At 40.0% G+C, this 24362-nt stretch overlaps 2 protein-coding genes across 2 annotated transcripts; one reads left to right on the top strand and one right to left on the bottom strand.

The window, feature by feature from the left end:
* Positions 1-1080: 1080 nt before the first annotated feature.
* Positions 1081-10267, bottom strand: LOC120570467 (pyridoxal kinase-like). Its single transcript, XM_039818841.1, has 11 exons — positions 9978-10267; positions 8837-8891; positions 5668-5772; positions 4817-4900; positions 4350-4384; positions 3921-4006; positions 3659-3704; positions 3447-3558; positions 3155-3291; positions 2966-3032; positions 1081-2501 (listed from the first exon to the last, which is right to left on the bottom strand). Exons 1-11 carry the CDS (start codon positions 10056-10058, stop codon positions 2374-2376), a joined length of 936 nt encoding a protein of 311 aa, XP_039674775.1. The 5' UTR covers positions 10059-10267; the 3' UTR covers positions 1081-2373.
* A 5212-nt stretch (positions 10268-15479) lies between these two features.
* Positions 15480-21230, top strand: chpfa (chondroitin polymerizing factor a). Its single transcript, XM_039818836.1, has 4 exons — positions 15480-15998; positions 17327-17891; positions 19563-19745; positions 19849-21230. Exons 1-4 carry the CDS (start codon positions 15709-15711, stop codon positions 21109-21111), a joined length of 2301 nt encoding a protein of 766 aa, XP_039674770.1. The 5' UTR covers positions 15480-15708; the 3' UTR covers positions 21112-21230.
* The last annotated feature ends 3132 nt before the right edge of the window (positions 21231-24362 follow it).

Here is a 24362-nt window from a genome sequence, read left to right as displayed (position 1 = left end):
AATTTACACTTACATGTGTAATGGTGCACAAGGCATACACTTTTTACCAGCCATTTTCCTCCCAAATCTCAACCTTACACAGCCACTAACACGTCAATAAAGTCATTGAATTCCCTAAATAAGTATGCATGTTTGATCAACTTTAGACCTCTTAAGCCCTCTGCTGGTGTTTTTGCATAGCTGCAGTATAAATTGGAGGTGAGACATGCTGAGGGATCAGGAACTTGGACACATAAGCCCTGAGGCCTTTTGTGTGACAAATCTGGTAGCTTATGTCTGTTAACATATGGTATTTTATCTCACTGGACTCTAATGTCTCACACATGAATCAGTCACTATAACTACACTATGTCCCTTCTCTTTTACAACATAACCTAGTTTGTTATAGGTTTTAGGGTTAGGTGCCCAGAAATAAGGTGTACTTCACTTCTACCTGTATTCTTGCTTACTGTGTTCAGGTTGCAGTTGGGCAGACATGTCGGCCTGTCTGGTTATTTAGGTTAATGCTGGCTATTCAACTGTGGATTAGTGTTGGCAAAACAGAGCAGTCACCTGGCCCTAATCACACAATAGCAAGCACTTGGAAGTGGACTTGTTTTCCTTCTTATTTCCCTTCTGCTTTCAAATTAAAAGCATCTATTCTGATATGCAATACATGAAAATCAAATGCCTCAATCATTCTTAAGTAGTTTATTGGAATTTTTTTTACTTTGTCTTAGGTCAAATTAAGTAATAATCTACAGTATATTTGTATATATGAAGGTTAAAATGTATTAAAAAAGTATTTGAGTGAATAATGTTTCACTTAACATCAGGTCAGTACTACACTTTGTAGAACAGTGGATTTAGTTTGCTCTTTTACCAAGAGTTAATAGACATAAAGAAATAAAATATCAGTAAAAATATCTTGAAATCGTTGTTTGTTTGTAAAGTCGGTCGTTTGTTTGTTTTTATGTTGAAACTTTTTATGCTGCTGTCTTTACTCCCTTGTAAAAGAGACTATGAGTCTCAATGGGAAAATTCCTGGTAAAATAAAGATGAAAAACACAATCTAGCAATACAAAAAATAAATTAAAACAGTTTCAGTAAAATATGAATCATTTATTATTTATATTGTTATATTGCTCTGTAAGAGCAGCAGCTCAAGGTTTGGCACTTGACTTTCTAACATTATGTGTGAGGATCAACTATTACATTGGTTGAGAAAAACATTGACAACCAATGTTTTTCTTCTTTACCCCTTTAAGGCTATTACACAGCGTAGTCTCTCATACCGACTCTTTTGTTGAGATATGACAACAGTCAAAAATGAAAACAATGATCATTAGTAAATATATAAAGATTATCTGTGCAAATACCTCAATTTGAGATGCTTAAGACATGGATCTAACATGTTATACATCTGCTAGTTCAAGACATCAACGTATAATTAAAAAGTTTTTTCAGAAAATTCATTAAAAGAACAATTTTAGACATCAACTATTCTCATGATTATCATTAAGTTACAACTGAAGTGAAACAAATTGGGGTAAAGGAACTGTATAGACTACATACTAATTGCATAAGATGTTTAACATTTTGTGGGAGTCACAATACACATTTCAGCACGTATAATGCATCCAATCTAGATGTATAAGGTGATTACACTTAACTTAAAGTGCATGATAAAACATTGAAATGCATTATAAGCACACTGCATGCATTCATACATTTTTATTACGGTCATTTCAGAAAACTCACAATGCTATAAAATGCTCTGTGAATCTGGCATCATTGTTAAGAAATATTATATATATATTTTCACCATAACCTTCTAACCCCTTTGCTTTTGTAATATGTGTTAGTTGTGGCCTTAATCATTCATTTTTCATTACATTAAAATCTGTATATTGATGTGTTTATAATGCCTTATGAGCAACACACTTTAAGTACATGTGACTAGTCATTATTTACGATCATAGCCAAAACAAGTAGAGGCACGGTCATGCTTGCGTCTATTCAGCATAATTGAGATGAGTTGTTTTATAGCCAGAAATAATTTTTACCATGTTAAGGAGGATTCAAGTACACTTACACTATTTTTAAACCTAAACCTAATTGGCTAATGTCCTTTTTTTTTCTTTTGAATGGCAGATGATGTCTATACAGGCCATAGTACAGACGAATATGGCAGTGATTCCAGTTTGTGAGCAGAATGTACATACAACAAATCCTGCTGACCCCGCTCATGAGAACATAGTTGCACTCCCTTAGTAAGGCAGAAACAAGTGACAGTCTTTGATGTGAAAACCCTACATGTGTCTGGCGGACCGCCCACATTTGAAGCCGATTTGTACCAGCACGATGTGATTGTTCACGATAATGTTACGGTCTTCAGTGTGAAGACTTTTGTAAAACCTTAGCTTCCACTACAATGGCAGGATTCTCAATGTCGGCTTTGCTCTGAACCATCCTCAGCTCCAGTTGTGCAGGACTGGGCCTTTTCCCAGGTCCAGCCAGCTCTGAAAGAGAAAAAGTAGTTATAAGAGAACACCAGGTTTTTGGACTTTGGCTTACTGGTCAACCTAGCAATAAAAGGGTCATTCTTGTCTCAGAATGCTAAGGCTATTAATCCTCTTGTGGCTTTGTACATGTAGTTATAGGAGCAATAGTTATGACATTACTTGTGTGCCTCCTTCTACATGTATTTACTTTTACTCAATACCTAACAATGCCAAACCCAAATCTGTGAGATCGCAAACTATGGTATGTAGAGTAATGTAATCAACTGAGATATTTGTCTCGACAATTGTTTTTTTAAGATAATGCGAGTGGTCTCTACATAAGGCACACTACTGGTTGACAAATTACAATTGACTAACAGCAGAAGGAAGCAAACAGTGTTCCTTTATGTTCAGTAAATGACTTCAAGATAAAGTAGAGACAACATGAAAAACAGAAGTCAATAAACACACACAATCCCTACCATGGGCATGAGTAATGGTCCTCTTAATGACATGGTGCATGACTGAAACAGTCTTTTCACAGGCAGCCTGTGAAAAACAGAAGAAAGACAAGGCAACAACAGTTGGGATTAATTTATTAAACACTGTAGCAACATAATTAGACCATATTTCATCATCTTTTTGATTGAAAAGTCAAGTGTGCTACCGACCTTCAGGTCTTTGGGGTGATGGTGAGTCCAGGCTAGCAACAAGGCAGCAAACAGGTCTCCTGTCCCCACAAATACAGCATCTACTTTGGGGATGTCTATGCAGATTTTCTGACTGGTGTTGGTCCCATCTGGTTTCACTACAGTGAGGACACACAGGATGGTGATATTAAAAACTGCCAGGGGCAAAAGTTCTCCAGAAAGTCCATCAAAAATTAAAAACCCAAATAAAGAGTAAAATCCTAAATGTCTAATAAACAGCAGTAAGTTGGAGAAAGTTGGTCTGGTACTCCACCTATTTTTTGGCTCCCGAGGGCCACCAGGAACTGGTCCCCACGTTTTGAGGGCAGGTCTGAACTAGTGAGGACCACAGTCTCTGGACCCATTTTATGAAGCAAGTCCATCACCTGGAAAGTAGGAGGGGGTCCCTTTTCATTAAGCTTTGTACTTTTTGGAGTCACAAACCAAACTAGATACAGCAAAGTGAGAAATACGTTTGATGCTCACCTCGACAGCATCTTCCTCTGTGGTGATTTTCCTCCCAGTTAATAGCCTGTGTAAAAAAGCCAGTAGTCACAGATGTACCAATAAGTATTTACTTGTATCAAGTAATGATCAATGACTTCTCTAATATTTCCTATTAGCCAATAATGCCAAATTAGTTATTATCCCCCAATTCATTTTCACAGCTAGCTTTTATGGATGTTTTTCAAACGATGTTGCACTGTGTACTATTAACATTGTTTATGATCATTGGAAGTGCACTTACTCTGCCTCAAACTGGTTGGGGGTGAGGATGTCAGCCAAAGGCACTACTTTGTCCCTGTAGACGGGCAGCAGGTACTCTGGAACGTACTGAAACAGACAGCAATAACAAGCTATTGTTTCCATGTTTTTTTAACCTGGTTTTCCTTGCACTAGGGAGACCTACTTTTTTCAAAATTATGGATTTTCCAAAGTAAAAAAAAGATAATAACAATATGAATGGAAGAAATAAGATTCCTTTGCCACAATTAGTTGTAAAGACAAAATATTATATAAATCAAAATGTATATAGTTCTTTGAAAGTTAACTTTTTGAAAGTTAACATTTTGAATGGGGTGCAGGACAAATACAAAACGAGTACATACTACAGTAAACCTTCATCAACTGTAGAGTTTGGAAGAAGAAAAATGGGAATTCACTGTCAGATCCTTACCATAGCACCGTGGTCTCCCATAACTGGATCACAAACTGTAGGGGAGACTCAAAATTAACCTTTGGACTTACGTTAAGAACAAAATTTACACTCTGTTAGGCCTGTAACTAATGATTACTTTCATTATAGAATAAGACGCTGATTATTTTATCGATTAACAGATCAACTGTAAAATGTCAGAAATGAATGAGAAAAAAAGTCCAAGGGGATGTCAATGTATTCATTTGGTCTGACCAACATTTGAAAATGCACAGATATGTAGTTTACATCACTTGATACAAAGAAAAGCAGCAAATTCTCACAACTGAAAAAATGGAAATATGAAATATTTAGCACTTTAGCTTGAAACGATTGATCGATTATTAAAATAGATTGATCGATTATCATAATATTTCTGTCCATCAACAGATCGAGTCAACTAACCAATAGTGGTTATTTAAATTTGAAATGTAACAATGTACACTCACCATACACCAGGCTGGGATTGGCCTCTTTCAGCTCCTTAATAATGTCGACCACCATCTCCAGGAAGGATGTGTCTCTGCTGTACCCTTGGGGGTACAAAGTGTGATAAAGAGAAAATGACCTTCTATAAGTCTGTTTTACTTTGCTGTTCCCTCTCAAAGTACTCCAAATACTGATCAAATTATATTAATCCATCTATGGTAGCCCACTGAAACTAATTTGAAAAAGTGAGTAAGTCAAAGAAATGCAGGTGCACTGGTGTCTGTACATCGATAACTTTGGGGGGGAAAACGTGCCCCTTCATTCAAAATGCAGCAGTATAGTGTGGCTGCATTGAATGTCTGTCCTGCTGAGGCTGCTGTTGGAGGAGAATTTAGTATCTCTTCTACTAAGAGCAAAACAAAACTGTTGTACAATGTAGCTGCTCGGGATCCACACTGGAAAATAAGAATCACATCAAGGGCCAGATATTTAGTTTATTCACGTGCTTTTATTTCATCAAAAAAGTCAAGGATCTTTGACTGTATTATTGCATGTCTCATATAACCTTCTCACTTACAGTTTGGTCAACATAAAGACCCCAAAAAGTCAGCAATAAAGTAACTTATCCATCAAAGAAAAAGGTTGAAAAAAGCGAGGGAAAAGACTGCGGAAAACGAGCCAAAAGCGTCAGCAAAAGTGCCAAAAACTTCAGAAAAAGCAACAAAACATTGTAAAAGCTACAAAAAAAAAACTAGGTGGGCCAAAATGTATTGCCAACCTAAATTGATACCCGGGCCGGATTAAAATCTGCAAGGGGACGGATTTGGCCCGCGGGCCTTGAGTTTGACACATGTGCTCTACAGGGACTCACCTGTGAGGATGTAGTCATAGTGGTTCACCTTATTGAGCTTAATGCCCTCATATAGCTCATTTAGCTCCTCTGCTGTCAGCACTTGCCCTTTCCAATGGTTATAGCCTAGGATTCAAGAGGGAGAACGGAGGTTCAAAATTACATAATAAGACATTGACTTTGAATTTGGAAAATAAAAATCAAGATGTTTTAAGACCGTGGGAAACCATGAAACAAAATTTACACTACTTTAAGAAAAAACATCGTAAAGTTGTATAAACTGTGCTGTGAATCAATTGAAACAATTAGTGTAACTAGTAACAGAGTGTTTTTCTCCTCTTTGCTCTGTCTTCCCATCCCCCCACTCCCTCTGCTGAGGTCCCTCTCCTCTGGGGTGCCCAGGGCCAAACAGGGGCCTCCACACTGACTGAATGGGATGCCTGTATCCTAGCTGCCAGCCTCCCCCTTTCTTTGTCCCTCTTTCACCACTGACCTGGAATAAACCTTAAAAAGCTGTTCTGACTGCAAATGATTGGACACACACAAACACACATTTGGTATATTCATACTGTTCACGGGGAGCACAAACCTGACCCTAAGCCAGCGAGAGCACCTCCTGCAGGGAGGACTTAACAGAAAACTCGTTGGAGGGGAACAAATGTGTGAATTAATGCCTCTAATAAAAGTGAGCATTTCTGAATATTAAAGTTGTTTACACCTACTAGTGTAAACTAGAAGTCGGATTTGAGTCTACACAAACTGTGTCATTTTCTTCATGCTGACCAGTCTCTTCTCATAGAAGAGCAGATGTTTATATTAATTCAAGTGGTGCAAATGTCTCCTGCCCCTGTGGTGGAAGCACATTCTTCAAATACTTTGGCACATGAACCCCAGATTATAATCCTGTCCTCTCTGCAGGTGTTTCAGCCAACAAGTTTCAATTTAAGACATTAAGTTTTTCCATAATGGATAATCAGTTTAACTGCCCCATTGCACAAAATGACTATAGTGAAGCATATACTGTATCGTATTTTTCCTCTTTCAAATTAAACATTGAATTGACGAGCAATAAAACACACCCTTGCTCATTTCAATTTACTAAGAGGTGTTGCTGTTACAGCCTTACAGCAAACTTCAGATATTGTTGTGTAATATGACATGTGACATTACTGAGCCGGCTTGCTGACTTTATTTTCTGCTTACAGTCCATTGTACTTGCTTCTCAGTCAGATCACCTAATAAAAGTGTATTTAGAGCAACTGATTGAAAAGAATCTTGGGAAATGTAGGGTGGAAAATCCAATGTGCAATCGTCATCAAAGGATGTATTCACACCAAATCAGGCGATTAGCGCAGGGTTGTGTGGCGGTGTGGGAGTGTCTCTCAAAAGGATAGTTTGGGTACTAAAGTGGGGTCGTATGAGGTACTTTTCCATAGTCCGTGTATTACCTACAGCGTATGGCCGTCGGCACACCGCCAGTTTGGAGAAGCAGGCAGGAATACCAAAACAGAAGCTAAGCTATGTACTGCTGTGGAGGGGGGCAGCAGCAAAAAATATATTTTTAGCCACCTAAAAAAAGGGACAACCTTAAAAAGTTACTATCAGTTTAAGTGTACGCTATATTTAGAATATTTTCACCACTTTACCTTGCTATCAGATGGACCTTTCAGATGGGGAACTGAAGCCAGTTTATTGATCTATGTTCTCTTCAAAGCCACCAGACTCCTTTGACAAAACAGCTATTTGACCTCGCAGAACACGAGAGTTGCTTGCCTATGGCTGCCTCGATCGGTTAGCTTGTTTGTGTTATTGTGTAGTCTGACTCACCGGATGAAGACTGTGGTTATAAGCCTGCCATTTCTCCTCCCGTTCTTCTATCTCTGCTATCTACCTTACAAGAGCACCGGCCCAAGACGATTGTGATTAATTTAAAGAACGATACAAACAAGCCAGAGCATTTTTTCCATTTAGCAGAATGATAATGGGTGATTCAAGACCTTTCTCTAGTGCTGACACAGTGCTGTGGAGATAGGTCTGGCTATGCAAGACCAGTTATTTTTGGTGAATCCGAACTAACCTTTTAAAACAGTGTTCAATGTTTCTTACTCAAACATGTTGTGTGTTTCCTTAACAAATACGTACCCAATAAATCATTTACAAAGTCAGTTTTTGAATGTTTTGAAACATGTATTGTGGTTATGGGCTGGAGGTCTTTTGTGTGCGCTTGTGTGTGCTGGTAGAGCACAAGATGCAATCAAAACCACTGACAGCAGTCTACACAAAGATCCTCTCAGATACTATATGACGCCACAGGCCCTATTTTAACGATTTAAGCGCACAGCGTGAAGCGCCTGGCTGCGTTTAGGGCCTAGACTGTAGGTTTAGGGCGTGTCCAAATCCACTTATACTGGTTTAACGGCGGAAAAAAAGGGTCCGTGCGCCTGGCGCATGGTTCAAAAGGGTTGTACTTAGTGTCTTCATTAATTCATAGGTGTGTTTTGGTTGTTACATGAAATAAAACAATCAGTGTCATCTCCCATTCCCTTAAAAAGCCAGGAGCGTTTGTACCTTGGCGCATTGCTATTATGATGGCGGATTTGCGCCATACTATTTTTATTTGTAATCTTTTGCATGTTTGTGTGCTGCTGCGCTTCCCTGTGTGTGTAACAAGCATAGTGTGTGCGCGCTGTGCATAAATCCTAGGCGCATTTGACTAATTTGCTGTTAAAATAACAATGAAATGCTGCGCTATTGACTTTAGACCAGGTTTTTGTTGGTCAATGGCGCGATCACTTTCCGCTGCCTCGAGATTACAATACGCCAAGAATTCACCTGAACACACCTCCCTGTAAAACCATGGGCGCAGGTTGCATTAGCTATTTAAACGACGCGGGCGCTGGACGGGAAATTGACAACTGCGTCGGGCTTTGCGCTGAGCTGCGCCGGGTGCAAGATAGGGCCCCACATGGATCACAACTTAATAGTTTTTGACTAATGACTTAAAGCATTCCCAAATATTGTACTACAACAGTGATAATAAAAACACATAGCTTCATATTTGAATAAAAGTATGAAAGGGTCAAGTTGTTAAGAAAGTGGAAAATGACTTAATATGCTTTGTGAAACTGAATACATATCAGTTTTTTTTGTTTTGTTTTCACACAGGGCAATTTAAAAGCACTCAGCCAACCTGTGTGATTGGAGAACTGCACCGAGTTGATAGAGTCCACTTCAAAGCCCAGCACCTGAGAAAAGCGAAATGAAGCAGCTGTTAAAACAAAGAACAATGAGGTCTAAAGGAGCTTCTGAATGTCACTGTACTGTGGGAACAGCACGGGGATTCATTGATGTGTCCCACTGTCTTTTGTTATCATTGAAAGGACTGAGGTCCTTCATATCACGAGGAGTTTTGGCATATTTAGAACATATTATATAAATCGCATTATGTTATATAATGCTTAAGTATCGGAATGCTTTCTACTGCAATAAAAAAAAATAAGTGGCCATTTCTGTGGACTGTCTGAAAATAATATCCTGCAATGCTTTTGCAGGAAACTTGTTTGCGATAAGGACCATACAATGGATACTGTTTAACTTGTGTTAGGTTATACAGTGCAAAAGTTTCAGTTCAATCAGTTCCATCCAAGAAACACTGACATAATTGCACAAACATGGTCACTATAATGGATTTACTAACTAGCTTTTGTAAGTGTCAGACATGTTTGTCTAGAAATCAAATTAAAACATCTTAAAGACTTCAAAGTGTTTTTTAAAATATGCCAGTTATAATGTAAAATGGTATTTGGAAGTTGAGTCGACAACAACACGCACTAGCATGATTGCAAACCTTTAAAAAACAACAACTCTGTCCTCTGGGTCATTAAATTAAACACACCAAGAAAAAAAAAAAACACATACAGCTAAACAAAGCTCCAACTTTGACAATTGGTTTGCACTGCTTGCTACGGGGGCTCTAAAATCACTCAAATTTCGGATTTGAAAAGTGGTTCATATTTATTTCAGGTTTTTCACTGAGTTTAGGGATATTTCAGTATATATATATATATTTTTTACAGCCATTACCTTTAAGCTAGACTGTGGTAAAGTCTAAACATTGGAAATCGGCCTATGATGTTTCTGCAGGACATGAAATGTTCCTCATACAACATTACAATATACGCATGACTCCTTTCACAAATCAGGAAGTCACGCTGTAATACGAAATCCATTCCCTATATATTTTTTCTTTCCGTTTTATGCTGTTTTCTCCGCTGTGTTGCCTCAGCTGAGACGTCTGTGTGTATGTAACGTTAAGATGATCCAGTTCTTACCTGCAGCGGGAATGTTGCCGACTTGTTCCCAACGTATCCCCTGACAACATGACTCTGAATGGACAGCACACGACACTCCATTACCGAAATTACAACGACTGCGTTTAAAAACAACCAACAACAGACAACAGACGTAAATGATCTTAAAGCTGCATTGAAAACGTGTACGGGCTCTGACCATAGACAGTATATAAGACGCGCTGACAATTAGCTAGCATGTGAGCAAAAACTCCAGCATTGAAGGGCAGAAGCGGCGCCGCTGCTAGTGCTAGTGACATTTAGTTTTTCTTCAGGCAGCTACAAAGACACCTAAACTGGTGCATTCATAGGCTCATGAGGAATGTGGGAGACACTAGCTTCCAAACAAAACATAAAAAAACGTTTACTTTAGCTTTCAGTTAGTTAAAGGATAGGTTCACCATTTTTGTCTTAAAATAATATCCAGGGCCCATATGAACATTGCAACAGGATTTACTTGCTGTAATAATTCCTTCTGTTCATACTGCACTTTAAGCGATCCCGTCCTCATGCGTTTTCAATTCATGTGATGGGGGACAAAATCCACAGTTCTACCTCTGTGCAAAAATACATCCCACAGTTCATCTGAAGTTGATATGAGGTTTCAGCATTCAGTTATACAAATCAAGTCCATAGCTTTCAAAGTTACAGTCTTTTTAGTTCAGCGTATTCCCAGTGTTAAATAAATGCATTTTTAAATGTAAATCTAACTATCCCCTTAGAAAGCACAGTTAATTAGCCTAATATATAGCCTACCATATTCAAAATACAAATATAACCAATTAAGTGCTAAGAGAGCACACACTTCTGTCAAGGCCGTTCTCTGCTCTAAATTAGCTATTTTAATAGTAATCAAAAGTTTTGATTTTTTAAAATCTGCATCAGGATCTGCATGAATTTTGCCCATGACCTGTTATATTAAAGCTGGACTGCAGAACTTTTATATGAGGATGGATTGCGCAAACACAAAAACGTTTGTCAGACTCATGACCTCCGAGTTATGGCCATTTAAATGCATCATGTAGCACCATATATGGGTGAACTGTCATCACATTTAATAGTAGACCTGTGCACAGGTAAACAATTTGTTTAATAGTGAGTTTTGGCAGTTTATGTAAAATAGTCCACACCTAAAAGAATTTGGAAAACAATTATTAGAAAATGGTTTGGTGCCATTGTTGGTTGTATTCAGTAATGTATGGAGCCAAATGTAAAATACTGTAAGTCATTGTTTATTCTCTAACTCCTGATCCATGATCTATGATAACAATTTTATATGTATGATCCTAATTCAGATTAACTGAGGTAAATATTTTGGTTACCACTAGAGGGCCCAAGAGAGCTGAGAATAGATTTGTACCTGACCAAATGAAAAAGGATGTAAAGCACAATCATAATATTCCAAAGGACAATACTTTCTACATACATATCACAGAGAGGGACATAAATGAGGATATGAAGGGGGAAAAAAAATGTGAAGACTCATCCTGGACAATGAAGAGTCTTTTATTCTGCTGCTCAGGCTGTGTGGGGCTCAGGGGGGAGGGTGGGTGAGATCAGGGGCAGTGAGTTTCAGATGATGACTCAAAATGATGCAGTTGAAGGATGGACTGAGCAGACCACAAAGAACACTGGCCCTGACATCTGGGTGAGGAGCACAGAGGCCAGATAGAGAACAGCGAGAGCCAGGTGGATGAGCTGAAAGCTGAGCTAATCATTACTGCAATACACCTGAAGCAGCTGCAGACAGAGGCATCTGATTACTTTTCATTAATAATGATGGTACTGAGAAACTTTCCTGAAGTGTGTCAGTGCACTATTGTACCAATAGTAAACTTAGGATAAAAAAGTATTATGATATGAATTGGGTAAATAAGGTAAATTCAATAAAAAAAAAAAGCCCATATTGTTTTTAGTCATTCACACAAGACACAAAAATCAACCTTGTTTTCTTTTCTTACCCAGCCCACAGCACATCATTGGTATATCTGGAGGCTAGACCGGACTGCCAGCAAGAGAAAAACAAGTGGAAAACAGAATAAACTTAAATATCTTAAATTAAACATCTGATATCGTACAAATTATACAAAATGTATTAGTACAGACGGACTGGATGTGTACCTTATGAATGCAACAAAAGATAAAGGTACACAAGATACACCATATAACAGTATATACAGTTTGTATTATAGTCACCATTGCTCTCTTTTAGATGAGATCATTTACTGTAAGATAGAACCTGAATGAAAGTGTTAAAAGCACTAAGAGTTAACAACAGAGGATGGAGTTTGAAGTTTTCGAGCGCATGGTAATAATCCTTGTCAGTGTAAAGTGCTCGGTGTCCAGCGCTGAGGGAGCACTCATGGCCAGGGAGGGAAGATCTGTGCATTCAGTGGAGCACCTTTTTGGGATAAGTCTGCTAACGAAGGTGTTCATCCAGAAAGGCATGAAGGTGCATGTCAGTCTGGCGATGGCGGAGAAAGTATTCACATCCTTTATTTAAGTAGCAAAACCACACCCAAAATACTCCATTACAAGTAAAAGTCCTGCATTGAAAGTGTTGTTTAAGTCAAAAACTAAGTATCATTAGTACAAGTTAATTAAAGTATCAAAGTAAAAGTACTCAATGCAGAAAAATGGCCCCTCTATTAAACTGTTATATATTATATTATATAAATTATTATTACTGATGCACTAATGTGTTACTAGCATATCACTTATAGTTAGTCGATGTGGAGCTTATATGCACAGTAAAGAGCTGTCAAATAGGCCTTGTGGAGTAAAACTCTTTTCCTCTTAATTGTGGTGCAGTGGAAGTATTGAGTGGCATGAAATAGAAATCCTCAAGTACAGTAAAAATACCTAAAATTGAAGGTGAACGCCATTACAGTACCGGTCAAAAGTCACTGACAAATTTGATGGTTTGATAACTTTTATGGTTTTGTTTTGATATGAGCTGGGCCAATATGTTAAAGTTTGCAAATGTTAATAGCTGTTTGTAATTTCAGTTTAATTTACATTAAAGGGATACTTCACTGATTTAGCATTAAGCTTTGTATCAGTAGAAACCAGGTAGTATTTTCGAATGTCCGTGCTTCCGATGACGCAAAAATTGTCATTTAGCGTCATCGGAGGCATTTTTGCCAGGTGTTTCTCAATGTCAAGGAAGGATCCTTCCAAGGGGGTAAGCTTCGCTTCAGAACTCGAACCTCCTATGGTGCCATTTTGATGCTACAAAGCCATCACCTCCCGTTAGCATTCCACTGACTAGCATTCATTTTGATGTCACTTGACAGTGAATAACTTTACATCTGAAGCGTTTAAAGACTCTATTTGTCCATTGTTTAGTTCTAAAGAAACACGACAATGTATAAAAGGCTCCATTACCTTGTACCTCACGTTATGGCTCCGTAGCAGACGTTTTTGTAAAAATAGGCTAACGATTGTGTCACATAGTAGAGGAATTACCGTATAGTACAGGATAAGCTTGCAGGCAGTTTTGACTTACATTAGCTGTTTAAGTTTAATTACTAATGTTAACTAGCATTTTAGTTAGCAATAATTAGCCTGTGCCCATGTTATCTCCTTACATATACCTACACTCTCCGTCTCTGTAAGATTGGGAATGATTGAGATTTCTCTTGGCACAGCTACCAGAAGACTTACAACTTTCAGACACGTTCCTCACATCACATTTACGTTGTCTCTCTCAGTTGGAGGCTGCGCAGTAAAGCTTGCCATCACCGGAAAAGTACTTCTAATAGCCTTCACTGGTCTCCGTCCAGAGCAACGGGGTCTATTGGTCCACTGGACTACAGCCAGCTAGTTCTGCATGTTTTCAACCCGGCTATAGGGGGTTGGACTGTCTTTACACGAAACTTGCCGAAGCAAGCCGAGTATCAGCCATCTTGAAGCTTCGCTAAACAGTCTTTGTCTTTTCAGCAGCAAACTTTTACAACAATTGTGTGCATTCAAACTACCGCAGATGTGTACCACCGGGATACATTGGTAGAGATCAGAGAATATGCAGGACACTTTATTACAGACGGAATACTCAACACACTACGCAAGCTTTGCCTGCTACAGAGACCAAAGTTTGCAGAGAAATGTAAGATTTTTCGCATCCTCACCGACCTCGTCATAAAACTCGTTTAAATTATCATACGACGCCTCCTTGCTGCTTTGTCGCCTCCATGCATGGATGTATATGCTGCTTTTTGTTTTGATGACGCATGCGGCAGTGCGACACTGGTGGCTGGTGTTGCCTGATTGGGTGTTTTTTCCGCTACATATTAAGGCCTGTTTACAGTGTGTTTTAGCCGGGTTTTCGCCTGGAAGGTGCTATAGAAATCTGACACCCTATTGAACGAAGTTAAGCTGAGAGAGCGGGCCGTTCACAGACACCAGAATGAACGAGTTCACAGTAACGTTCATCAGGCAGTAATACAGTACGTTCAGTTCACGTTCACCCAAAATATGAACGCGTTCAGGCACAACACTGCCTGTTCCATCAATCCTGCTTGCAAATGTCCACTCATTAGACAACTAACTGGACTACATCCAACTTCAACGAAACTCCAAACGCGAGTTCAGAGACCGCTGTGTTTTTGTTGTTGTGGAAACATTGCTGAACAACAGTGTACCGGACTATCCAGCTACCAGGCCTGCTGCTCTGTCGCCGGGTAAGACTAGTGGAGGTGGGGTGTGTTAACATGGACTGCTGCAGAAATGGGGTGCTTGTATCCAACTAACTGCTAACTGCTGGTGGAGTTTGTGACTGTTAAATGCCGACCGTTTATACTCGGTGTTTACAGCCCACCAAGCGCTAATGCTAGTATGCGTTAGCTGAACTTTACAGAGCCTATAATGTGTGTGCACTAAATGTAGCCTGTTTCGTATGTCGTTTTTATATAATGTTGTTTTTATATATTTTAAATGTGTAACCCCACTTGAGCCACAGTGAAACGTTGTTTCGTGTAGGTTGGAATGACAATAAAACACACTTGAGTTGACTGTCTCACTGTCTGTCTGTCTGTCTGTAAACGGTAGGCGTGGCTTGGGAGTGGACTCTAAAGCAGCGAAGCAAGTGCATTCTGGGATTTGGTGTCTTTCATCCACATGAGCCAAAAACACATTTTCCGGTTTTTCGAGGGCCTAGAAGGCAACAATTTAAAAAAATATATAATCACATTTCTACTACATATGCGACCCAATTTAAAAATATATTCATCTTTCCAACGGTGAAATATCCCTTTAAAAAGAGAAAAATAGCACAGAAGTGAGAAAAACATTACCTTTTTTTCAATTCAGTAAATATGACAGGATGTATGAATGGATGTCATCACCTGGTGTAAACAGACAGAGGGACTTTGGTTGTGTTCCAGTTCACATTTCCCTGCCTTCAATCAGTGGGTCTTGTTGAATATCCCTCCGCCCTGCGCAGCCTGAATTCGTCCACACAGTCTGGAACTAGACCCGCCTCTGACGCTATCGTTTGGCCAGGGCTGGGAGGAGCCAGTTAGCAGCTACACTGACACGTAAGAATCCTGCGTAAAATTTAAGGAAGAAGTTACATCTTTTTCTTAAGTTCTAATGTGGTTACTGCTTCTTTGAGTCAGCCTTGATGTAATAGTTGACCTGTCCCGCAGCAGAGGCCTGTTTGGACGCGTTTGAAGCGACGCGGGACTGTCAGCAAGAGGAGCCGACGCACAAGATGAGATTTTCAGCGTTTATTTCTATCCTGCGGTCGGTCGGCCCGGTGGTAATCGGTATTTCTTTAGGGTTCACGTTGAGTTTATTGAGTGTAAGCTGGACGGAAGAAGCATGCTCCCTAGACGGCAAGGAGGGTGAGGATGTGACAGTGGGTCAGGATGGGCAGCTCAAAGGAGCCCGAAAGCCCAACTCTATTTCGACTATCAACGATGTGGAGTCCGAAGAGGATTTTGAACCAAGAATAGTCCCTTATAAACAAGTCCAACAGAGTGCCCCAAAGAAAGTTTTCAGGTAAGCTTTGCATGGCCAGTTACTTCAACTGGTGAACACAGTCTGTAGCTAGGCTTACAATATGGCTTATACTTGTTTTGAATACAGGCCACATCATTACAGGAGCTACTGCAGGCCAGAGCTCATCCTCAGTAAAAGATGACTGATAAATAAATCTTTGTTCACATATTGCTTGGTGTACAGGTGTCACTGGTTTTCATGGGAGTATGAGATTTTACACTGACCACATTAAGAATAAGACTAAAAAGCCAAATTTCTCTCCTTTCCCTAATGTCACTGGCCTTGATGAAATTGCCAGAAAGTCTGATAAAATGTGAAGTGTACAGATCCATTTCCTCGCTGGTTTCTACCTTCTAACATTCCCTGCCACAGAGCTAAGATTAACTAGGCCTACATTGAGTGCCATGTTTCCATGCTGAATGAGTGCCCTACATTTTCTTTGTAGAAACGCAGGCGTTTCCAAGATTTCCTGGATAAAGACCATGTTTCAGTGTTACCCTCACACCCAAAGTGGTTGCATTGCTTTGTAATTCTCAGAAAGAGACTTTTCCCTGTGGAAAAGTTCCACGGAGGTTAGATCTTAAAGCAGTTCAGCATCCAGGTTTCATATAGGCAACCAGTGCCATGCAGTGGTTTGTAATATAAAAAGGTACCAACGATTATTTTCATTGATTAATGCAGAATGTTTTTTTGATTAATCGTTTGGTTTATGGAATGTCAAAAAGTGGTAAAAAATGCTCATCACCACTATCCAGAGCTCAAAGTGATGTGTTCAAATGTTGTTTTTCTTCCGACCAACAGTTCAAAACCCAAATATATTTGATTTACTAATGTCAAAGAAAAGTAGCAAATCTTTTCATTCGAGATGCTTAAACCAGCAAATGTTCGTCTGTCTGCTAATCGATTAATCCCAAAATTGTTGCAGGTCCAAGAGGCATAATAGATGCCATGTACAGTATAACAAAGTCATAAAAGTTAGGTTGGGTCATGGTTGCAGTGATGAATCACAATTCAGGTCCTTGCATGTTTACTTTTCCAGAGAGCTTACTGGTTTTCTTGTTAGTTTGTATGACAGGATATTTCAAAACACCCGACATTTCTATGAAATTTAGTGGACTTTGAACCTTGAAGAAAACCACAGATTTAGCCAGCATCCAACATTTTTGCTTTTTATAAACTACTGCTGGTGGTCAAAAAATTATTTTGGTGTGACAGTAAGTAAGTAAATTGTTCAGCGTTGGTGAAAATGTACCGTCTACTGGTTTAGTCTTTTCTTATTTCAAATGTTTATTTAACCTTTATTCAGTAGCTGTTTGATGTCTTTTCAGAGCTAAATACATAAGCACAGAGTTGGGGATGCGAGAGCGTCTGCTGGTCGGGGTCCTGACTTCCAAAAACACCATAAACACTCTGGGTGTAGCTGTAAATCGCACCATCGGCCATCACCTGGACACTGTGATCTTCTTCACCGGCATGCGCAACCGCAAAGTCCCTCACGGCATGTTTGTCATCTCTCATGGAGACGAGAGGCAGATATGGAACATGTTTCAGAACATCAAATACATTTTAGACCATTACATCAATGAGTACGACTGGTTTTACTTAGTCCAAGATGACGCATACACAGAAGCTGACAGGATCAAAGCCCTGGTGGATCACCTGAGTATAGATCGAGAGCTTTACATGGGCAGTCCTGAGGAGTTTATAGGTGGAGAAATGGAAGGGAAGTACTGCTACGGAGGGTTCGGGTATCTCCTGTCACGTACCCTGCTCCTCCGACTCCAGCCCTTCCTGGAAAACTGTAGGAATGACATCCTGAGTTCAAGGCCTGATGAGTGGCTCGGAAGATGCATCATTGATTACACTAACACAAACTGCGTCAGTGAATCTCAGGTAGGTTGAGAGGATTCTTAAAGGAGCACATGATTACACCGTACTTATTCAACACCATACATCTCTCTTTTCAATAATACTACTAATCATTTTTCAATCTATAAAACTGTGTCTCGGCTTGTTAATGTTTAAAGTTTAAAGGGAGCCAAATGAGGCAGTTCATACTTAAAATGAATGATGAGGCACAGAGAAAAAAATGCTCAGGCTGTCACTCAGAACGGTTGTGAGATGGTTACAGCAGGGGTTCTCCTCGACAGGAAAACAAAACTGTCACGGCAGAAATCATGCTTTGCCTCTGGGACAGCACTTAAAACTGACAGACGGCTATATAAAAGTGTAATTACCACGGTAGCACAGAGGTGGTATTTATATTACAGAGTGGATTGCCGATACCCTTTAGCCTTTTCATTCTTTTTCTACAGCTCCAGCAGCAATGTGGAATAGGTAAACAGGCAAGCAGAGCGCAGCTGAGTTCAGCCTTGCTTAGGTTCAATGGTGTGAAAATCCCTTGTGGGTCAACATGCTCTGCTCCTGTAATGTAATGTAATGTCCTTAGCATTTAAGGTCAAACAAGCTCTGTGGAGCTTGATCTGACCCAATGCCCTCTAGACGGTTCTTTGTTGCATTTAGCACCGTTTGCTTCATCTGTGCTAAAGTTTGTGGTCTTTGTCAACATATTCAAATATATTGTCAAAGGGTTATCAATTCAAATGTATCCATACTATTATACAATACACATGAAGGTTTGTATTTTGTAGGTGCGTTATTCCACTTGTCTTTTGCTTCCATTTTCTCTTCCTTGGCCAAGACACAGTGCAGGAAACCATCTTGTTACACAGTTGAGAGTGAGTTGCATGGCTACCTTAAGTGCCCTGAGCCAGAAGAGCTCCAGCAGAGCCCCCTAAATAAGGGAGGGAAGCAGAGGGGAAAGTTAAAAGGCCTGGTATGGGTGAAGAAAACAGCTTGAACACAGAGCCAGACATCAATTTCTTTTGTTACAAGAGAACATTGATGACAATTAGGCACGGATAATGCTTCACTAAGTGTACCACTACATGCTGTTGGCAAACATTTACAACAGAGTGGCTTCACTGCTCAGTTAAGCATTGTCTTCATTCTTTGTTCTTTTAATAGCTTGATCAGATTGGATTCACTTTTTTTTTAATCACTCAAGCTCCTTAGGTGACTACTTTGTTTTCAGCTTAAGTTAATGTGTCTTTAAGTGAGATTCTGGGGCCAGTGTCAGTCATTTGTGTTATTAGGTTTCATCCTTTACATTCTTAACTGGTGCTTTTTAACCTGATGCTGCAGTGATCATACATTACCATACATAAAAAGTGGCAAAAATTAATTAAGATAAAGCAGAACCTCATATTCCCAGAACAAATGTAATTCCTGAAATGATCAAAACTCTGACAATAGAAAGTTGTTTTATAACAATAGTATTCAGTTCTTACAAAAATGAATCTGTCTTCCCTAAACAATACAATTATGATTGAAGCCAGCCTTTTTGCAGTGGAGATGAGCCCAAGATAGCGTCTAGATAGCGTGTAATGTCTGTTAGAATTAAAGTAGCACAGCATAACAACCAAGATTGGAAAAACATTAGGCATGTTTCTGTCATTCCGCATTTAAGATGCCTCATGAAAAGACATCTCTGTTTCTTCTCAGGGGCTTCAGTACCACCATTATGAGTTGGGAAAAAACTCTGATCCGACTAAAGAACAGAGTGAACCATTCAAGAAAGCTCTGACTGTCCATCCAGTGTCTGACCCTGAACAGATGTACAAGCTGCACAGATACTTCACTGAGATTGAACTCCAAAAGACTTACGATGAGATTGCTAAGCTGCAGGTAAGCTGCTTTTCAAGTGTCACAAATCCATGGTTCAGTCAAAAATAAAAAATCTGGCGGGTCAGCAACTGTGTAGATCTGAACACTTCTTGTGTTTCCACAGGCAGAAATAAAGAACGTGAGTGTGGTTGCTTTTGACGGCAACCGAAGCTCCCAGTGGCCCGTGGGGATAAATCCACCTTTTGAACCGAAATCTCGGTTTGAAGTTTTGAAGTGGGAATACTTTACAGAGGAGGAGATTTATTCATGCATTGATGGCGCTCCAAAGTGTGAACTGCAAGGTATTGACCGCTTGGATGTGGCTGATGTCATTGACGTAGCCATGATAGAGCTGAACAAGAAGTACAAGCCTGTCTTACATCTGAAGAAGCAACAGCTGATTAACGGATACAGGCGCTTTGACCCCGTCAGGGGCATGGAGTACACCTTGGACCTCCAGCTGGAAGTGGTGAACCAAAAAGGTCACAGCCGTTCTGTCACTAAGCGAGTTCATCTGGTGCGACCTTTGAGTCGGATTGAGATAATCCCCATGCCCTATGTTACTGAAGCTACAAGGATTCACATCATTATACCTCTTACTCTGCAGGACAGGAGCTATGTTGACCATTTCCTGGAAGTCTTTGCCTCAAATGCTTTTGAGACCAGTGAAAATGCCATCCTAACATTCTTGTTTATTTATGACCCAGTGGAGGCACAGCAAGTCAATCAGAATGATATATTTGCCAGCGTGAAAACTCAGATAAACACATATGAACGCAAATACCCCGCAGTAAAAATCCCATGGATCAGTGTCAAGACAGAAACCCCATCCCAGATCAAATTCATGGACATCATCTCGAAGAAGCACCCAGTTGACTCGCTGTTCTTCTTGGCTAACGTCAACACAAATGTCAATTCAGAATTTCTGAACCGCTGCCGCATGAATTCCATAAACAACTGGCAGGTGTTCTTCCCCATCCATTTCCAGGACTTCAACCCTGATGTGGCCTATCACAACCAGCAGCATCCCGCCACAGTCGATCTGATCAAGGACGCAGGCCATTTTGACCGCCTATCATTTGACGAAGCGTGTTTTTACAACTCTGACTACATGGCGACACGCACCCGAATGGTGGCAGACGTCCAGGATAATGAGGAGATTTTAGAGACCCTGGACATCTTCGACATGTTCTTAAAGTATTCGGGTCTGCACGTATTCAGGGCAGTGGAGCCATCATTGCACCAGCAGTATAGCTTCCAAGCCTGCAACCCGCGGCTAAGTGAAGACATCTATCATAGGTGTGTTCAGAGCAACTTGGAAGGTCTCGGTTCCCGCTCCCAGCTCGCCATGCTGCTGTTTGAGCAAGAACAAGGAAACAGCACTTAAACGCCAGTGAACTTATGCTCCTGCATGTCTTTTTAAATGGATGTTAAAGGAACATGCCGACTTATTGGGACTTAAGCTTATTCACAGTAGCCCCCAGAGTTGGACAGGGCGATACATACCCTTCTCATCTCTGTGCGTGTTGTAACTCTGTCTGACGCCCCCAGCGCTAGCTAAGCCTAGCACAGATCCTGGAGATAACCGGTTCCAACTAGCCCACTGCTCTGAATAAGTGACAAAATAACGCCAACATGTTCCTGTTTACATGTATTGATTTGTACAAATAACAAGGTCACTAGGCTTTTACTATCTAGTAATTGTTGACTCTATTACTCCAACTCTGAGCGAACTCTCTGCTCCTCACCACAGGGCTTCAGGTGCTGCGAGCAAATCACTCCGCAGAAGTTGCAGAGCTTTGCCTTTCTGAGAATATAGTTCCCAGTTTGTATACAGTTAGACTGCTGTGTCTCATATGACCTTATTTGTACACCCTCTGACTATACAAATTGCAACATGTAAACCGGAACATGTTGGCGTTATTTTGTCACTTATTCAGAGCAGTAGGCTAGTTGGAACCTGTTACCTCCAGGATCTGTGCTAGGCTTAGCTAGCGCTGGGGGCGTCAGACAGAGTTACGACACGCACGGAGATGAGAAGGGTATGTATCGACTTGTCTAACTCTGGGGCTTACTGTGAATAAGCTAAAGTCCCAATAAGTCAGCGTGTTCCTTTTTAAAAGCTGTGTGTCTGTTGTAATAAGCTCTGGATGCAAGCTAGAATTTGGGACAACCCATGTCTGGGGGCTGAGGTTACATGTGTGACCCTGCCTGACATTCTCTATCTTTCAGTGTGCATCGAGAATTATTTGGTTTGTTAGTTTTTAGCTAGTTTGGAAAAATGAATGTAGTACATTCTTAACGAAACCTTTCCTTAAACGTTTACAATACTTGTCCGTACAGATGAGTTGCTAGAACCAAATGTTTTTGCTACTCTGATTCTGAAAGCTGCGTTAAGCAATTTCGGACCACTAGGTGGCAGAGATTTAAAGCAGCAGAGCCTTGATGTAGCGCTGGCGCATCCAGTTGTTATGTTTAAGGTGTTCACTACACATCCATGCAACACAGGGCTACATAGGTAACCCGTTAGAGTCGTCTTGTTCTCCACATGTTCAGGGTAATTCCAATATTCACTTGGATTTTTATCCTGTTTGGTTTTTATCCTGGAAGAAATATCTTCAACCACTTTGAGTTGGGGGAAGTATCAACACATTTGAGATAAAGTGCTGGGCACAGCTGCTTATAGTTTTGTTTGGGAGGATTGAATCAGTTTAACCAAAGCAATGAGTTGAAAGTGGTAAAAAGCTACAGTAGTTTGTTCCTTTTCAGTGGGTTCAGAAGTAGTAGCAGCCACGTTTTCACATTTCTAGAATGCCATTTGATTTAATGTTAAAGTGATGGTTTGGAGTAATTTCACCCTAGGGTCTTTTGCACCATGACCTCGAGCCAAACACCCCTCCCCACCCCCCAGAAGCTTTTTTCCCTTGGTGTTACATTGGGTGAGTTAGCACTATCAACCAAATGGCTTAGTGCAGGTGCTAATGGAACCAAAGGTGTATCTTGTAAATGCCTCCACTAATAATGCCCGAAATGATACCAAACTTCTACAGTAGTACAAATAGGTTCTGTACTCATAAAACAAGGCATTGGAAAGTTTGTAAGTACACCAGGAGTTTGTTTAATAAACACTTGCCAGATGGCTTCTGCTCTCTGCTGCTACTTCTATCGGCAGTAAGACGAGTGCTTGGGGACCGTCTTCAAACTACAACACCAAAAAGAGATGCAACAAAAATATTTATTAATTTAATGATTACATAAGGTAGTGTCTCCAAACTTACCTCAATTATAACTTGTCTCCTGGTGTACTTACAAACTTTCCAATGCCTTGTTTTATGAGTACAGAACCTATTTGTACTACTATTGAAGTTTGGTACCATTCCGGGAATTATTAGTGGGGTCATTTACGAGATACACCTTTTGGATCCATTAGCGCCTGCACTAAGCCATTCGGCTGATAGCGCTAACTCGACCAATGTTAGACCAAGGGAAAAAAGCTCCTGGGGGTTGGGAGGGGTGTGGGTGTTTTGGCTCGAGGTCATGGTGAAAAAGACCCTAGAGTGAAATTACTCTGAACCAGCCTTTTAATATCTAATATGTTGTTAAATGGAGCTTTAATGTATAGCGCTAAGAGATATACATTAGTATATTGCACCACAGGTTGCGTGCCCCTTCACATTGAAACATATTTACTCATTTGAGTATTTATAAAAGTGCATCTTTGTACTGTATGTGTGCCTTGACACTGACTTTTCATATGATGACTGTTTTGAAATTATCTTTGTAACACAGTTTTGCAGTTCACCGCTTCAGGTTATGCACAGCTAGATGTTTTTTATTAGAACTTCACAAATGAATAACTGTTCTGAATGGGTGGGAGATATTATCTTTTACTGTGGATAGAGCTTGTTGCATTGCTGGGAGAATTGAATGGGTAGTCGGTTAACCTTAGATTGTTTTAAAGGCGACTTGGAAATGTCATGATCTCAACCATCCGCAGGTTGTATACGTGCCACAAAGCAGGGAAGGAGTTGGTAGAGAGTAGAAATCTTCTATTGGTCTTCAGAGCTCATAGATGAAGACTAGTGTATTCCAGTAAGCCAGCAGTGTGTATTTAAGGTAGTTTTCTCCATGAAATCATTTTGATGTTGCCAGAAAATGTACAATCAGGAGGTAAAGAATGGATTGCCCAGATGAGTACTCATTGAAGTTGTACTTTAAAACAGGATTGAATTAGTTTAGAAATGATTTGAAACTAAGAATGTATGTAACATTTATTTTCCTCATCAAGTATAGAAGACAGTTTATATACTCTAAAAGAAGATAAATGTAAATGTTCCGAAGTATTTTGGACTGCATTGTTAAAGATTTTGTAAGTTATTGAGTGATGTCATTGTCCTCCATTTCCTGAGCTCAGTGTTAGAACGGGTTGCTTTCTCCCAGTCGCAGTGCAGTCCAATGGGAGGCCTTTTCTACATTGAGTGGTGGTTGTGGAGGTTGCAGTGCTAGACACCAGAAAGTTATTAGTATATGATAATGTGCAATATTACAGATAACACAACTGGCTAGATGTCCAATGAGGACATGGCTTTTAATTTCATAGACATTAGCTGCAAGTACAGCAGTGTAAATACCATACTG

The sequence above is a fragment of the Perca fluviatilis genome, chromosome 12 (genome assembly GCF_010015445.1).
Source record: "Perca fluviatilis chromosome 12, GENO_Pfluv_1.0, whole genome shotgun sequence".
Lineage (NCBI taxonomy): Eukaryota > Metazoa > Chordata > Actinopteri > Perciformes > Percidae > Perca > Perca fluviatilis.
The sequence above is the reverse complement of the archived record's forward strand: the minus strand, read 5'-3'. Positions and strand labels throughout refer to the sequence as shown.

Coding starts and splice junctions, on each gene's coding strand:
- LOC120570467 (XM_039818841.1), bottom strand. CDS start 10,058: ATGGAGTGTCGTGTGCTGTCCATTCAGAGTCATGTTGTCAGGGGATAC. Junction 4,901..5,667: donor CTATGACTACATCCTCACAG/GTGAGTCCCTGT, acceptor TGTACCCCCAAG/GGTACAGCAGAGACACATCC. Junction 2,502..2,965: donor GACCATTACTCATGCCCATG/GTAGGGATTGTG, acceptor TTTCTCTTTCAG/AGCTGGCTGGACCTGGGAAA.
- chpfa (XM_039818836.1), top strand. CDS start 15,709: ATGAGATTTTCAGCGTTTATTTCTATCCTGCGGTCGGTCGGCCCGGTG. Junction 17,892..19,562: donor ACTGCGTCAGTGAATCTCAG/GTAGGTTGAGAG, acceptor GTTTCTTCTCAG/GGGCTTCAGTACCACCATTA. Junction 19,746..19,848: donor ATGAGATTGCTAAGCTGCAG/GTAAGCTGCTTT, acceptor GTGTTTCCACAG/GCAGAAATAAAGAACGTGAG.